The 16,521-nt window shown below is 39.7% G+C and overlaps 1 protein-coding gene across 3 annotated transcripts in view; it reads right to left on the minus strand.

Moving 5' to 3' along the window:
* The window catches only part of trhde.2 (thyrotropin releasing hormone degrading enzyme, tandem duplicate 2), a 252,123-nt gene that overhangs the window by 85,358 nt on the left and 150,244 nt on the right, over nucleotides 1-16,521 (minus strand). For all 3 annotated transcript variants that reach the window (XM_046040346.1, XM_046040347.1, XM_046040345.1), the window contains 4 exons: nucleotides 10,684-10,821; nucleotides 10,426-10,491; nucleotides 3,911-3,976; nucleotides 3,206-3,384 (listed from right to left, as the gene is read on the minus strand). In XM_046040346.1, coding sequence (XP_045896302.1) covers nucleotides 3,206-3,384; nucleotides 3,911-3,976; nucleotides 10,426-10,491; nucleotides 10,684-10,821 — 449 coding nt within the window. The remainder of the gene's footprint in view (nucleotides 1-3,205; nucleotides 3,385-3,910; nucleotides 3,977-10,425; nucleotides 10,492-10,683; nucleotides 10,822-16,521) is intronic.

Below are 16,521 nucleotides of genomic sequence, written 5' to 3' on the forward strand. Positions count from 1 at the left end.
CCCAGACCTGAATCCAATTGAGCACATCTGGGACATCATGTCTCGCTCCATCCACCAACCTGGACAGTCTGTTGCACCACAGACTGTCCAGGAGTTGGTGGATGCTTTAGTCCAGGTCTGGGAGGAGATCCCTCAGGAGACCATCCGCCACCTCATCAGGAGCATGCCCAGGCGTTGTAGGGAGGTCATACAGGCATGTGGAGGCCACACACACTACTGAGCCTCATTTTGACTTGTTTTAAGGACATTACATCAAAGTTGGATCGGCCTGTAGTGTGGTTTTCCACTTTGATTTTGAGTGTGACTCCAAATCCAGACCTCCATGGGTTGATAAATTTGATTTCCATTGATAATTTTTTGTGTGATTTTGTTGTCAGCACATGCAACTATGTAAAGAAAGGAGTATTTAATGAGATTATTTCATTCCTTCAGATCTAGGATGTGTTATTTTAGTGTTCCCTTTATTTTTTTGAGCAGTGTATAATTTGCACTTCACACAGCATTTCCTAAAATGAACAGTTGTTTGATAAATGCATAATCTGGTATCTTTTGTTCAATCATTCAATAACAATATGGGTCTTAAGAAACTAAGGACTTTATAACAATTACTTAGTTTTTTTAATGTTTCCATGTCTTTTTTCTGTCTTGTTGTGGTTCTTCAATTGTGTTAGTCTATTTTTATTTCTACTTATTATGCATCTTAATTATTTTTGTAAATCACTTTGTGATATCTGCTTTAGAAAGTTAAAGCAGTATATAAATACACTTGAGTGGACACAAAGGACATTATCTGAGGAAAGGCACTAGGTTGTGAATAGCACAGTTGTTCAAGGGATTTTGGCTTTGTTTAGGTCACAAGCGTCACCACCGATTAGAGAGAGTTGATTGGCTGTCAACATCAGTTTATTCCTGTATATTTCAGTATATTTCTAAGAATTCTGTTTCCCAGCATGTAAATGAAAAAAATACAAATAAATAAATCAGGAGTTAAAGTCAACAGCTTGTAACACTGTGGGACACTGCTGTGCTTCTGCACGCAGCTCCACAGGATCAAACAGCAGCGTCAGCTTCTGATTCAATCCACTGCTGCCGCTGCTGCGTTCAGCCGTGACGGAGGTTCAGCTTGAAGCACAACAACAGTTTCTTTTTACAAGTGTTGGTGAACACCCTGGGACCACTAAGTGTGTCTGAACGCAGCCCCATGAGACTTAACGAGAGCGAAAGAAAGAGTTCGACTCCACCTACAACAAACAGCTTCAGTTCATCAGCTGATGAGACTTTGGGAGCGCCTCTGAGCAGAGAAGCTCAAGTGAAACACAAAAGACTCGCAGATGAAAGAAGAAATGGAGAACAGAGGGGGGAGGGGGGAACATAAAATAAAAAGGTAAAGAAACTTTTGGTGGGAAACTGAGTAGGTCAGAGTGATTGTAAATGTCAGCTACAGTACAAAACATGAAGAAAGAAAGGACTGAAAAAGAAAAGAAGTGAACAACAGGTAAAAAAAGAGCAAAGGAGCTGATGAAGTATTGATGGAGGAGAAAGTGGGTCGATAAAACAGTGAAGAGAATAAACTCCAGACGTCGTGAAGGATGTGAATAAAACATCAAGTGAATCAAATATAAATGAAATATAAATGATGTAAAGGAGGTAAAGAATGTGAGGGAAAAAAAATGCAAAAGTGCTTTTTCAGGAGAAAATGCAAGACAAACTTAAAGCTTATTGAGGTGTGAAACAAAGAGTTCCAAGAGGATCCTTTCAGTGGCAATAATACGAAGAACACTTTGGGGGGGGGGGGCGTTGTAAACTTAAGTTCCTGTTCTCACTGACACAATTTCAATAAACCTCAAAACCTAAAAAATCCTGAGAGACTTGCTGTAAAAAATAATCAGGAGATGCTGAGACTCCGTGGATTTCAATGATTGTTGCCTTTTGTCCGTAGACTAGTCACAGTGAAGCTGCCGTCACGTCAAAATTTGCGATTTACTGGCGAAAATCTGGATTTGACAGAAAAAAAGCATGGTTGTAAACATAAATTGTAGGCTAGCGTGGTAACATCAGCAGTCCACAAAGTTATTAATCACCAAACACGTTACTGTCATTAACCCCGTCAATGTCCTTGCACTCACTGCAGCCAATCAACATATTTCCTACTTTGCTGCTGTCATTATTTTGCCTGCAGTTATAAAAAAAGAATTTAAATAATCAATATTTCCTGAATGAGAGGTCAAAAAAGCTTGAGGAGACTCACCCTGTTCCACACAGTGAACGAGTTTGACTTTGAGTTTGACTGAGTCATTCTGATATTGGTCTGCTGCTTTGTTTAGACATATCATTGTGACAATGCATAGCTTTTTATTAAGTGAAACCCCATTTTAAACTATTCATGCCATTCAATGTATGTATTTGTATCCTGCAATTCTCTCTCTGTATGGTAGTTTTAAGGATTAAGGAAGGATTAAGGATGTGATGTCAAGAGTTGAGCATTATCATGTTGGATGTCTTGAGTCTTTTTTATTAAAGCAACACATAGCGCATCCTCTCAGTCCACAGCTTGTTTTACTGCACTATATACACAGGTAGTTGTTTTACTTGTTACAGTTAAGTCACTCAGTGTGTGTTTGCTGCTCTCAGTGATCAATCCAGTTAATTACTGATTTCAAACCACAGCTGTTGTTACAAACAGCAAGCATAGGTGTCCTCATATCAATCAGGACTGAAATCTTAAGGATTAAAGCAGCAACTTTAATTAATTCACACTTGTCTGTGTTTCAATTTGACAAAAGCTTTTGATATTAGTGGTTTGAAATGTGCATTTTGTTTACGTTTGGATCATGACGGGCCCAAAACAATGACAAATGCACGTCACAAGTTACCAGAGCCCAGAGTTTATTTTTATAGTATTTATGTTTTCAATTTGCAGTTATAAATAGAAAAAGGAGTTCTCACCATCTGAGAAGCTTTATGCAACAAATGTTTTGTATTTTTCTACTTAATAAATCACCTAAATTAATAATTGATTTCAGTAACACTCACTGTGCCAGCTGCAGTCGGCACAGAAATTCTTTTGTTCTTGTTGAGATTTCCTCACTGTTTCATAGGTCATTCCCGCATAATAGCTACCGACCAGCCTCATCAGACTTTCTGACATCACAGCCTAAAGTTTGCATCAACATTTACAGTATTAAACACATTTGAAACTTCTAACCTGTTGTTGTTCCTGCCTTCCTGCCCGTACAGGAAGTGCTCCTGGTTGATAGTTATGTAATGAGTGGGGAGCTGCTCTGATTGGTTTTTGCTGATGGTAACAACGGGATAGCCCATTTGTAGAGTCCACCTGTCCATCATCTCTCCGATGTTAATGTCCCGCCCCTCTGAACGCATGGCCTGGAAAAAACATTGCATACAAATAATCAATAACTAATAACGACTAATTTACAAAGATTATTCAAGGATTATTTAATTGGGTCATTATCCATCATCAATAACCTGGTGAAAAGTTAACCAATATTTAGTTCAAAGCCACTTAATTAAGTGGAAAAATTACTTTCAGATAATTGAAGCACCCTATCAGTATAATGAACGTCACTAATGAAGATGAATATAATTAAAAAGACTCTTTTCTAGAAGCTTCTTGTGTGAAGGACAAACAAGAAAACAAGCCTCGCCTCCACCTGTCAGTCATGCTACCATGGCAACAAGACTTTCCTCATCTCTGTCTCATCAAGTCAGTCTTAACGAGCGTCTCTCTGGCCTTCATTACAACTGCTTCGTTAAATAATTAACAGCTTCAGTCAGTCTCCCTGCTGTAGAGCAAATCACTAACACTGTACTGCTCTGCCCTGAAGCTTTTGAGCCAGCGGAGGACAAGTGGTTCAAAACCCAGATAGGTTTACAGACAGGTAAGTGTTACCTGAGACAGTTTGCTCCACAGGTCGTCTCTGGCTGCGTTGCTGTACATGTGACTCAGCAGATAATCCTAAAAAAACAGAAAACAGCTTAAAACACACCATGTGACAGGAAATTACATCATTTGGTAGACCGCGGTTGGCACAATATTCAGCTGTGTCCAAAATAGACCTGCATTTGTTATAAACCGTCTTTCTGCACCAAATCCCATCTTGCATACCTGATCTTAATAGTAAAACTTCAGTTAAAAGCCTAGTCCCAAAAAGGCCTGTCCCTTTTACTGGCCTGGTGTGGCTTCATGTTTTGACAAATAAACACATGTCTCAATTAGATGCCTGTTCTGGTTTTCATTTAAGTTTTTTAAGATGATTTAAGATGTTTTAAACTAACCGGGTCGCCCGCTTGAGCTACTTTTCAGCTGTTAGATCGTATATACAAATATTAATGTCAAAATCTTTGTCCATATGGACATGCTACAAATCGTTACATCCGTTAGATTCTTTACAATACAATTCAGATTTTCCAGTATGGCAAACGAGACATAAAAAAGCCTAGTAATATTCATACTGGTTGAAATAAAGTAGTAGTCTCTTCCCCATCTTTACTGAGCAGGAGTTTTGTGTAAATGGAATTAAAGGCCGGCACCTTATAGACGCCTGTCCTAAATATGGGCATGTGAAAGTAGCAAATAAAGGCCCAGGCTAATAATAATTAAAAGTTTTACAGTAGTAGTAAAAACATAAACAAAGACTTGAAGCATAAATACTTAAAGAGGTCATATTGTGCTTTTTGGCTTTTTACCTCTCCTTCATTGAGTTATATATCTTTTTTTGTGCATGTAACAGGTTTGCAAAGTGAAAAAGCCCAAAGTCCAGCCCAAAGGGAGTTCCTGTCTCCAACACGCCCTCAAAAACACTGGTGGAAAAACAGTGAGCTGCAGCACACAGCTCTCCTCTCCCTTCCAAACACTAGCTACCCTCCAGGCAGTCAGTGGACATAAAGTTGTTCCTGTGATGTAGAGACAGAGCTCAGTTAAAACTTTATGGATTCTTTTGTTACAGATTAATAACTCACCACTCTGAAACTCTTGCTCCAGTCCATGTTGCCAAGCTAGTAAGGGGATATACAGCCGAACCGAAGCCCTGTTTACCGGCTTCTCACTGACCCGCCCTTCTCTGCTTCTGATTGGCTAGTAGTCCTTAACTAGGAACTGCACATGTGCAACTCCCAACAAAGATCATGTAGAGGCAAGATGCATCACTCCATAGCTAAAACGAAGCCTTCAACACAGGGTGAAAAGAGGAGCTGCAGTAATGTGCAGTATGACAAAAAAATATGGTGTTTTTTGAAAATTAAACCATGTAAACCTGTTCTGGTACAACCACTAAATAAGATTTTGAAGCTGAAAATGAGCATAATACCACCTCTTTAATGCAAGGGATTAATGAGAGTCCCACCATGGATACCTACATTGTCAGATTTGATTTATAATTCAGTGTTGGATGCCACCTGTTAATATCATCACCTATGCAACACTAGATACATGTATTGTACATGATCTGGCCATATTGTGCCTACCTAGTATTTATCACAGTAACTGTTTTTTTTTTACATTTTACTTGATACACAGCTTGATATAGTGCAACAGTGGGATAGGCATATAACTAATATATATAATAGGTATATGCATCTAGCATTATTAATATATGTATTATGTTCAAGTAACTTCTTTGGTTTACTGTCAGAGAGGGTTGATCACCTCTAGCAGAAGGTCTGCAGTGGAGATGACTTAGTGAACCAACAATCTCTTTCTGCATCAGAAAATTTGTAGGAGAAAACCCAAGCAGCCCAAGCTGACCAATCACAGGTCTTGTGGTCTCCATGTGGTATCTCCATAGCCCGTCATAGGTTATGGTGGCTACTTAACACATAACTATGCAGCTTAAGATAGGATATGAAGCCAAGGTCAAGGTCATGTGCTATGGTTACATACTGAAACATCCCCCTACCATCTCTGCATGCTTTTTCTTTATGTACTGTATAATGTTATACTACTTTAGCGCTTTGGAATTAAATATTGACAGTGAACACACTCTTGACGTCATTACAGACACTTCCATATACTGTAGTTATTGGTAGGAGGCAGGGTTGTGTAAGTGACATGTCTCTGTCTTCCCATTTAACGATACCTTTGCCTGTGTGAATCTGTTGGATTTAGGAGCCAATAATGTGAGCGAACGCTGAAAAGCTTTTAGAAAGAAACATCAAACAGCGTTCGGTGTTTAATGTTTGAAATAAGTCTCAGTGATATAACATGCCAGTAGGCCTCGGAGGAGCAGTGAGTTTAGCGCCTGTGTTGAGTCTAAAAGGCTTTGGGTTCAATCCCTGCTTCGACTTCAAACTCTTAAGTTATATTTTCTGAGCTAATGAACAAGGTGAAGACTCAAAAGCTCCCAGAAAGCATCTCCCAGTTCAAAAGGACTTAGTGGTGTGGCAGTTTCGCTTTCAACCCGTAATTCGTTGGTGACGGTTTTGTTTGGTTTGATCCCTGTCTGTTTCCAGTTTCGGGAAGAAAACTCATTCCCACTGCAGTGGGTTGCGGATATAAAAGCTCAGAGAGGTTGGTGGATGATTGGGTTTATAATGAAACAAGAAAAGGCAGGAAAGTAGTACAAGATAACACCGAACACCTACAGAGAAACAGCTCTAATCTGCTTCTCTGTGATGGAGAAGATTCCTCACAAACAGTCAGTCAGTTGTCATGGTGTGTATGGAGGTCGATAAGGCAAAGGAGAAACTCTTTATTGGAACAAGATGACACATGATAACAACAGAGAGAGAGTGTGTGTGGCTTTGATAAGTATGGCTCTCTCACCTTCACCAAAGCTGACATAGAAGAGATAAAACACCCCCCACACACAGAGTCTGACCCTGATTCCAATACAAACACAGATTTAGATGATAACAAGCCTTCTGTCAGGAAAAAAAGATGTTTATGACTGATAATAATTTCATTTAAAATGTGTTATCAACAGCTGTGAGGGTTAGGGTGAGAGATTTATGGCGTTTTAGCAGAGAGGCTGTTTATGAGGACTGTTTTCCCATATCTGAGGATAACATGAACCTCAACCTCAACTTTCCATCAACACATCCAGGTTCCTCAACAGGCCACTATGGCTTTTTAATTCTAAAGCCAGGTGAGCTCCTCTATGCTTTAAAAAGGTTCCTAAACACTGAAAATCTCGCTGTTTGTAAGGTTGTTATTTAAATTAATTAGTATTGATAATATTTGAGCGTGTGTTATCTGTCTGCAGCTAATCTCGCAAATAACTGGATTCATCCGCCTAACATTTTTTGGGCTATGACTGCTCTAGGACCTCTTGTGGTTGCAGTGAGTAAATTTTTTCGAAAAACTTATTTTATAGACCAATATTATTGTAAAGCTTCGACTTTTGTCTTTTCAGCGGTATTTGCATGGCAAAAGGCATTTCCTGCAATCGGCTAGGCTACAAACAAAGCTTACCTAGTCTGTCGCAGGCCAGCATCTGCAGATTAATTGCATACCTGATATGTTATGATCCACTAAGGCACTATACGAGATGAAAAAATAACAGTTTTTGTTATCTTTGTCACCATTTTGACTGTAAGAGAGCCAGGAGGGACAACTGAGTGAGATTCAACTCAGGGGTTTTATTTTGTGTGTCGTCAACAAAGTATTCTAAATAAATAAGAATGTTTAATGAATGGATTGATTTGTCTCCCCATTAAGAAAGACGCTGTGCGCATTTACGCACGAGGTACAGCAGCATAACTTCATTGATTATTTCAATCCCCCGACACCGACAGGATGAACTGACAGAAGCCTCTCTGATCAGGAAAGTAATTCGTTAAAGCAAACAAACACATAGCCTATAGAATTGTTCCATCAGGGGAGCTACCGTCTTGTTAAGAGGACCATCGGCTTCCCACAAGAGGAAATAACGTTACTCTTTTACTCATGGAATTGTTTTTCTGGTGCCGAAATGTAATGTGCGTTACTTAGATTGTAACGGGTATAATTTGTTCTTTTAGTAATGCTTTATATTACTGCGTTAAAGCAAAAACCAATACATTACTGTAATTGTGTTACTTCTGTAACATGTTCCTCCCAACACCGATTAAGTTTAGTTACGCGAACACAGGATGCTCCTATCACATACCATTACCATTAAACTATTCTATGCACCTAGAAAACAGAGACTATACTATATAAAAAACATTACATACATCTACATGACAAAAATTCCACTATACAAAAACACTTTCTCCCCTTCATTTCACTACTCTCATGCACACACTCTAGACACACAGCCTGCCCTGCATGTCTTGTTCCCCACCCACATGCCCCTCAGGCACACCTGACGAATATCTGCACTCTGCTAGTTGTTAATGAGGTTTGGCAGTTTATGCCATATTCATGTCACACTGGAGCTACCACACTTTCAGTTTCTGACCTCTAAATATTATTCACGACAACATCCAAGTCAGAGATAAGACTGGGGAACAGATTTCTCTGAAAGCGCTGATATCTCTGACTTTGCACTTCAGAATACAGAACAGGTGAACAAATAATGTTTCATTTGAGCTAAAGTCTGTTCTACAAGGTAACTGAACCCAAACATCATTGATATAGTGATATATTATCAGTGCAAAATATATATAACATGCTCTACAATCATACAACCATCTGGCGTTATCACCTGACGTGTATGCTTGCATGTTGTAAACATGAGAATATTTCCCATCTCTACCATCCATCCTGTATGAAATGCACATGTTATTAGGGGTGGTAGCGGTCTGTGATTGGCCAACTTGGAAGTGGTGGTATCATCCGACTCCAATTAAATGTTTAACAAATAAAACTTAAGCTGGTTGTGTTTTGACTAAATTATTAGGCTTGAGGCTCTTGTCATACCACAGATATTCAGAATGAGACTCTTTCATGTGTTGTTGCTGTTGGTTTGCAAGGTTATATAAGGTTTTTTATGTTATATTTTTCACTTAACATCAGATTCTTGGAAAACATGAAGAAATGTTTTCCTAAGATGTTTTTTATGCAGCTGAGAGCTGGAACTAATGCTCTTATTAGGTAGTGTGGCGTGAAGTTTGGCACATTGTATATAGACTTGTAACACACACACACCCACACACCCACACACACACACAGTATTCTCTGCTTGTTCTGCTGCTGGATCAGCAATGTTTTATATAGAATCTGGTTCTCTGTGTGTTCCAGGTCACAGTTTCTGCAGGAAAACCAGGACATGGTGTGTCTGTGTCTGTGTGTGTGCATACACGTTTCCATGACTGTATTCAGAACAAAAACTATATTTAACCCAGTTGCACCTTACATCATATGACATCATTGTTTTACACTGATTTCTTCCAATTTTGTATATTAAAAGTGCTTTGCTGCTTTTTGTCTCTGCTCCTCTGATGTTTCTAACATGTTAACATTAACCATCAGACAGCCATTTAGCTACATACAGCTGAATGATAAATAATGCAACTGTCATTAACACCACTGTTGTTGTTATTTACTCTACTGGATGGTTTAGTGGTTAAAGTCAACAGAAGGAATTCATTACTGTTCTGTTTCAAAATTAAAACCTCCAGAGTAAAACAGAATATCAATATTATTAAAGCAATATTTTTGTCTCTCCTCAAATTACTTTTTGCTTTGTCTTTGATTCATGTTTCATTACTTTGTACAACAGCCAGAGCTGCCCTACTCCACCATGCATCAATTTATTGAATTCTACTTTGAACTTGTCCCTAGGTAAACTGTGAGGGAACTAAAACATAATTCCAGGGAACTTGTAATAACTCATTATACTGAAATTTAATTTTTTCATTAGTTGTGACAGGCTGCTGTCACAGAGCAAACATCCCTAAACCTCTGAAGCGCGCTGCCTTCAGGAGGCGTTCATTTTTTTGAGGGGGAATTAGGGGGTTTTAGGAAAGAGAGGTAGGGATGTTTCCTCACCAGAATTTTACTCCTGGCAGTGCGGAATAGGCTTTGACCAGCATTTGAACAGCTGAATAAATAAAATGTGAGGGGGAAAATCAAAAACTTTTTTTGGTGTCTGGTGGAGGGGTAAGGGTTACTCGGATCTATCCTGTGAGTGTTTAACTGCAGCTCTGTAGCACTTGGTGGCTGTATAAAGTTTGCATTTTGGTCAGCAGCAGTGCTCAGCTTGAATTCGGGTCACTTACAGTGTAATATTGGCAAGATTTTACAGCAGAGAACAAGTAGCAAAACTTCCTCTCAAACTGCCCCTGCAGCCTAATTCACTTATTCGCTGCCCATCTACATACTCAGTATGCTTCAAACAGTCACGGTTTAGTCAAAACACACACACAGCTGCTGTCTGAATCCTGGTGACAAATCATTTTAAAGCATAAAACCAGCTGTCCCTGTTGTCCTCAGATACATAAACAGCTGTATACAGCTGGACCTGCAGGACGACATGAACTTACATTGAGTCCTTTCTGGAACAGCGGCTGTCCCATCACGTTAGCCAGCATCCGGATCAACGCCGCTCCCTACAGACAGCACAGAGACACATCCTTTCACACATAACAACAAGTGGAAACATGCACATTAATCAATTCATTTCATTGGAATTGCTGCGATCAGTGGATTAGCTTGCAGTCAGCCACTGAGAGAGCATTTTACTTGTTTGCCAACTTGTCCTCAAGTTATCACTCTGCCACCATATTTCATTAGGAACTTACTTTTTTGTATGCTATCCAATCGAAGACTCTGTCAATATCCGTCGCCTGCTCCACTTCCTGGGAGATCGGGTGGGAGGAGTTTAGGCCATCCAATAGCATCACCTCATGGAGAACGTCAGTCAGGAAGCGTTGCTTCTCCTGAAAACACAGAAACATTTGTCTTTGTCACTTATGGGGACATTAATATTCATTGTCAGGAGACTATAACCGTTGACCATTTCCAACCAACCCTTAACCGAAGCTGATTCTAACCATAAATTCATATCTTAAGCCTAAAAATAGGGGAGCCAGATGCTTGTCCCCATATTGGAGGTGAGTCACCACATTGTTGGTGTCTGAACAGGTTATTGTCCCCACAGTGTGGTTAATACCCTCCAGGGATTTGTTTTGGTTTTCAGCTAGCTCCACTTATATAAAACCAGGCCTCAACACTAAAAGTAAGGGAGCCACATATTTGTCCCCATATGGGAGATGAGTCCCCACCATGTTGGTATGTGATCGCCACAATGGGGCGTACTCTTCACAGTACTTTTTGGAAGCTGGGGTTTGCTTTGGTTTTCTTCCAGCTCAGCTTTTTGACAGATTCCAATTAAATAAAGTCGGTCAACAAGCTGTCGTTTAGTGAAACAGTTTGTTCAGTAAACAAAGGTTTAGTTGTGTAATTAGTCTGGTTAATCTTTGTTTACTGTAATCTTTGTTGTTTATTTCCTTTTCTTGTCTCATCTTCTTTCCACGCTCCGTTCATCCATTATTTTGCTTTCTCCCAGTTTGATTCCTTTGTTTCCTCCTCTTCTTTCATCTTGTCATTTTCTTATCTCTTCTATTTCATCTAGTTTTTCCTGTTTTAATTCCTCCTCCCTTCTTTTTATGTGCTCGCCTCCTTTCCTCCACTCCACTCAGTCCTTCATGTTTCCTCTCCTTGTTTTATGCACGTCTTTCTTCTCTTTGATTCCTCCCTTTCCGGTTTTCTCTCCTCTTCAGCTCTCTTGGTTTCAGGGTTTTAATAGACATCTGCAAACATGTTGAGCGGTAACACGCTCTGTCTAAATTACCCGTGGGATCAGGCTAAATCCAGAGAAGTGCGGCTCTGGCTAATTCATGGATTATAGTGTTTACTATGGAGATTTGGTTTTAATGAAGCTCCATCTTGTTAAGCAACAGGATTGTTGGCTTATTAAGTTTTAGTCATTAATGAACAGAATGAACAGGAACTTTTTTTAATTAATAGTATCTTCTGGGGATCTGGCCAATTCTTGGTCCAATGTGGCTCTGTGTAATTCGTGGATTACAGTTGTTTATTATGTATATTTGGTTTTAATGAATCGACATCTAGTTAAAAAAAGTTTCTTGAGATATTACATTTTAATGAACATTAGAATCAACAAAAATATTTCGATTTTACAGTGTCTGCTGGGATACGGTTACTTCTTGGCAGCTATGGCTCTATCTATGTTGATTTGCATGAAATTTACAACTTATTTGAGTCTGAATTAAAGAATAAACACAAACATATAGTGTTGAGAAGGGCCAGTCCACTTCATTTCACATTCAGAGGCTGTTAAGTTCCTTTTGTCCCTAAAACTAAATGGTAAGGTACCTCAGTGAGTGTACAGAAGCGGCCATCTAAAATTGTCAGCCGAGCTCTCCTGGGTCCTCGGTGGAAGGTATGTGATCCCACCTTGATGGTGTTGTGAATGCAGCCCCTAAACATTAAATGTGGAGAGCTGCAGTTGCAAAGTGAGATTATATATATATATATATATGACTATAAAATGACTTCTGTGTTTACGTTTGCCCATTATTCAAATGAAATGTCTTTATTGTGCACAAATGTGGAAATTTGTCTTTGGCTTCACAGGTTGATTAAAAACCACATCCTTAAAAAATACAATACAAAAACACAATAAATAACACAACATACACAGTACAGACCATAACAGATAGGATCCCAGTGTGGAGACATTACAAATTTTAGTAAGATAATTGCATTTGGAATGAAAAACTTTTTGTAAATGTTCTCAGTTGCTGCAGCTGCTCTACAACACCTTTCATTTTCAATAAATTCATTAAACGAGGGCTGTACAGAATCACATGCAATTTCTCTAACTTTTTGTTTCACCTGTTTACATATACATCCCAATTATTTCTGCTCTTTCCCAATAATCTTAACAGCCAAATTTGTAATTCTGCACAATCTGTTTTTGTCCTTCGTCCCTAAGTGTCCATATCATGTCCATGTATTAAAAGTAAGAATGCTTTTGATGAGACTTTGATAAACACTCTCTAGGATATTCTTGCTTATGTCGTATGAGTCAAATTGCTTTTTTTTTTTTTTTAAATGTACTCTGTGTTGGCTGTAAAACTTAATTTACAATCAAAAATTGTTCCTAAGTATTTAAACTTGACAACTATATCAACAGGCTTATCGTTAATCAAAATAGAAGATGCCTATTTTTACAGCCGCCTCTCACTCTCTCCGACAATGTCACACCTAGAATAATTATCTGTACTGCTTTAATATTGTATAGTTTGATACGCATGTGTGATTACTGTCTGTGAATTTGGTCAAATTAGATGAGTGATTCTTCAGGCTGTGTAACGGTACTGGTCTTTGCAGGGTAATGTGTGTTACATAAAAAGAGACAGTCTACTGCCTACTGCAGAATTGAGTTCTCTCTCTTAGTGTGCTACCTTCTGAGCCCATAGACATCATTAGCATCAGAGTGTACATTTTTGTTTCCACATAATGAGCCACTGGTGTTTCATCCTTACAGATCTCCCAGCCCCCACAATCTAGATTGTTACACTGAGTGTAAGGGCCTTTGTAACATCCATCCATACATCCATCCATCCTCAACTGCTTATCCTGCGTACAGGGGTCACGGGGGCCTGGAGCCAATCCCAGCTGACATCGGGCAAAAGGTGGGGTACACCCTGGACAGGTCGCCAGTCCATCACAGGGACCTTTGTAACACTGAGTACAAATTCTATGTTTTGTTATCTGTTACTGTAGAGCCCGCACACAGGTCCTTTTTTTTTCACTTTATTTTGATATACCTCATTCATTACACAAAATAAGCAGAGAGTGCAGAAGTGGGCAGCTCACCTGGCAGCACTGAAAACAGATGAAACACAATAAAAAAGCATTTTTATTTACGTTCAGCCAAAACAAAATCTGTTTTATGGGCAAACCATCTTTTGAAATACAAATCAACGCATAAAATCTACACTTCAGTCTCCATCTGAGGGTGCCCGCCTAAACAGTTGTTGGCCACAGAAGGAACGACTAGCAGTCAGCTGCTCCTGCAGTGCTGGTGGAGTAGGTGGTTGGCATACTTCAGCCAATCGCAAAAGTTCGTTGGAACACACCCACTTGTGTGCTCTACAAGTCATCGTAAACCAGGCTCTGCAATCACCGAGAAGTGGATCGCCACATACAGCAGAGATGAAGCACATCAACAAAGAGAATTACGAATAGATTTGTCTCATTAAGGGCAAGTGGAAAATCACCACACGAAATCCAGGAACATTTTGCAAGATGGGCATTAAAGTTTCGCTGAGAACTGTGCAATATCACTTCAAGGAGAGACCACCCCGCCGCTCGAGGAAACTGCACCAGTAAGAATGCACAATTACAACCTTTGTGAAGTGTGCATTTAAAAGTTTTCCTGTTTTCCTTTATGACAATCTCTGAAACTGGAAAGTCTTCCTTTGTGAATGAAATGTGTTCCTGTACATAAAGTTTGCTTTTGTCTAATGTTTTCTTTTCTGATTTCCAAATATCGTGACTGCCATTGATGAGGTCCCAAGCTGTGCAGCAGAAAGTTGAAGCAGATTTTGGTGTTCATCTGAGCCTGACCAGTATACGACGCGCCTGCAGAAACCTAGTGACAAAAGAACGCAACAAAGATGCAAGGCTAAGGCAAGCTATTCAGTGGATTGAGTCTGAGGAGACGTGGTATGAATGTAACTTCAGTAACTTCAGTGGCTCTGGAGTACCACCCCAGGCTTAGTTTCCACAGAAAGGACTGCTTTGTTGCCAAACCACATCCCAAACACTGCTGAAAAGCTCCATATCTGGGGACTGTTGCGGGAAGTTGCGGCACCATACTTCAGACAACATTTTGGGAAAGAGCATCACTTTTTCCAGGACAATGATCCAAAGCACACTGCTGCTGCAATCTGTATTGCATCGGAGGGAAACAACTGGGTGAGGACACGCGCGGTGCAGTGGTTAGCACTGTCACCTCACAGCAAGAAGGTTGTGGGTTCAAACCCCGGTTGCCCCGGCCTTTCTGTGTTCTCTCTGGGTGCTCCTTCTTCCTAATGTCCAAAGTCATGCAGGCTTGGTTAATTGGTGTCTCTAAAATTGTCCTTAGGTGTGACTGGTTGTTTGTCTATTGGTGCGTTCCATTTACCTCAGAGGTCGGAGCTGGGAATGACGTCACACCCGAGTTGACGGCGTTCCAGTTACCACGCTCAGCCAGCCGTTGTTTACAACTAGGCCAGGTTAGCTATTGATACGCCGGTTGATTAAAAAAAACGCATTGTGCGGTATTTACTCATACTAAACACTGTAGCAACATGGCCACATACAGCTGTTGGACAGCACTTTGTGTACGAACATTTCTATGAGACACAAGTACACAGAAGTGCTAATAAACAGTAGATACCCCGACAGCCATCTTGGATCACGAAGTCGGGGTAGTGCGATTCTCCCGACTTCCGAAGTTGGGATTCTGACTGAAATTTTGACCTTTGAACTCGGAAATTCCGACTTCCCATGTCAAATGGAACGCACCATATGTGTGGCCCTACGATGGACTGGCGACCTGCCCGGGGTGTGCTGGGGTTGGCTCAAGCTCCCCGTGACCCTGTACGCAGGATAAGAGGTTGACGATGGATGGATGTATGAAACGTGTTTGGCAGTCAATGAAAGACTTTGGTTGAAGACAGGAGCTTGTCCAAGCCATAGAGTTCTTTTGGGACACGAAACTGACCCAGGAACTCTGTAATAAAGAGCTATTACATCAGAAATGCAGAGACTGGTTGTGAAGAACAAAGGAGGGCATAGTGGAAAGTGAAAAAAACCTTCAACAATCCACACACACACATTTATGCCCAGAAGTAATGGCATTGCTATTTCAAAATGACACTGTGTGTGTATGTTGTTATTTTTCTGTGCTTGCTAAATAAACAATCCTAAAAACCTTTCCTCTGTGTTTTTACTTTTATTTATTTATTTATTTTTACAAAACAACATTCATTGTGTGTTTGTGTAGGTTGCCTCTCTATTCAAATGGGTATCAGCTGCTTGAAAAGGCAACACATTTTCACCTCTCTTCGGGTGATCTGCTTGAATAGGAGGTGGAGAGGTGAAAATGTGTACATATCAGTTCCCTATTCAGCTGCCTTAAAGACCAACCCAAACAGATACAAACACAAACCCTCTGAAAGTGTTTTTTTGAATGGAGCATACAAATCTGTTTAGTCACTGTTATATATTTCTAATGTATACTGTTATACAGAACTATTTATACCAGTATTTATTTGTTTTTTGAGTGATGATCACATTAAATTGTTGTTGTTTTTCATATATTTCTATTAGAAATATATGAAAAACAACAACATATGAATATATGAAAAACAACAACAATTTAATGTGATCATCACTCACATCATATATTTCTATAAGAAATATATGAAAAACAACAACAATTTAATGTGATCATCACTCAAAAAACAAATAAATACTGGTATAAATAGTTCTTCTGAACTAGACAGTCAGGGGTGGGGATTAAAGAAGCTAACTGGTGGCACCGTGGAAATGTGTATGGG

This window comes from Micropterus dolomieu, linkage group LG23 (assembly GCF_021292245.1).
Source record: "Micropterus dolomieu isolate WLL.071019.BEF.003 ecotype Adirondacks linkage group LG23, ASM2129224v1, whole genome shotgun sequence".
NCBI classification, from domain to species: Eukaryota; Metazoa; Chordata; class Actinopteri; order Centrarchiformes; family Centrarchidae; genus Micropterus; species Micropterus dolomieu.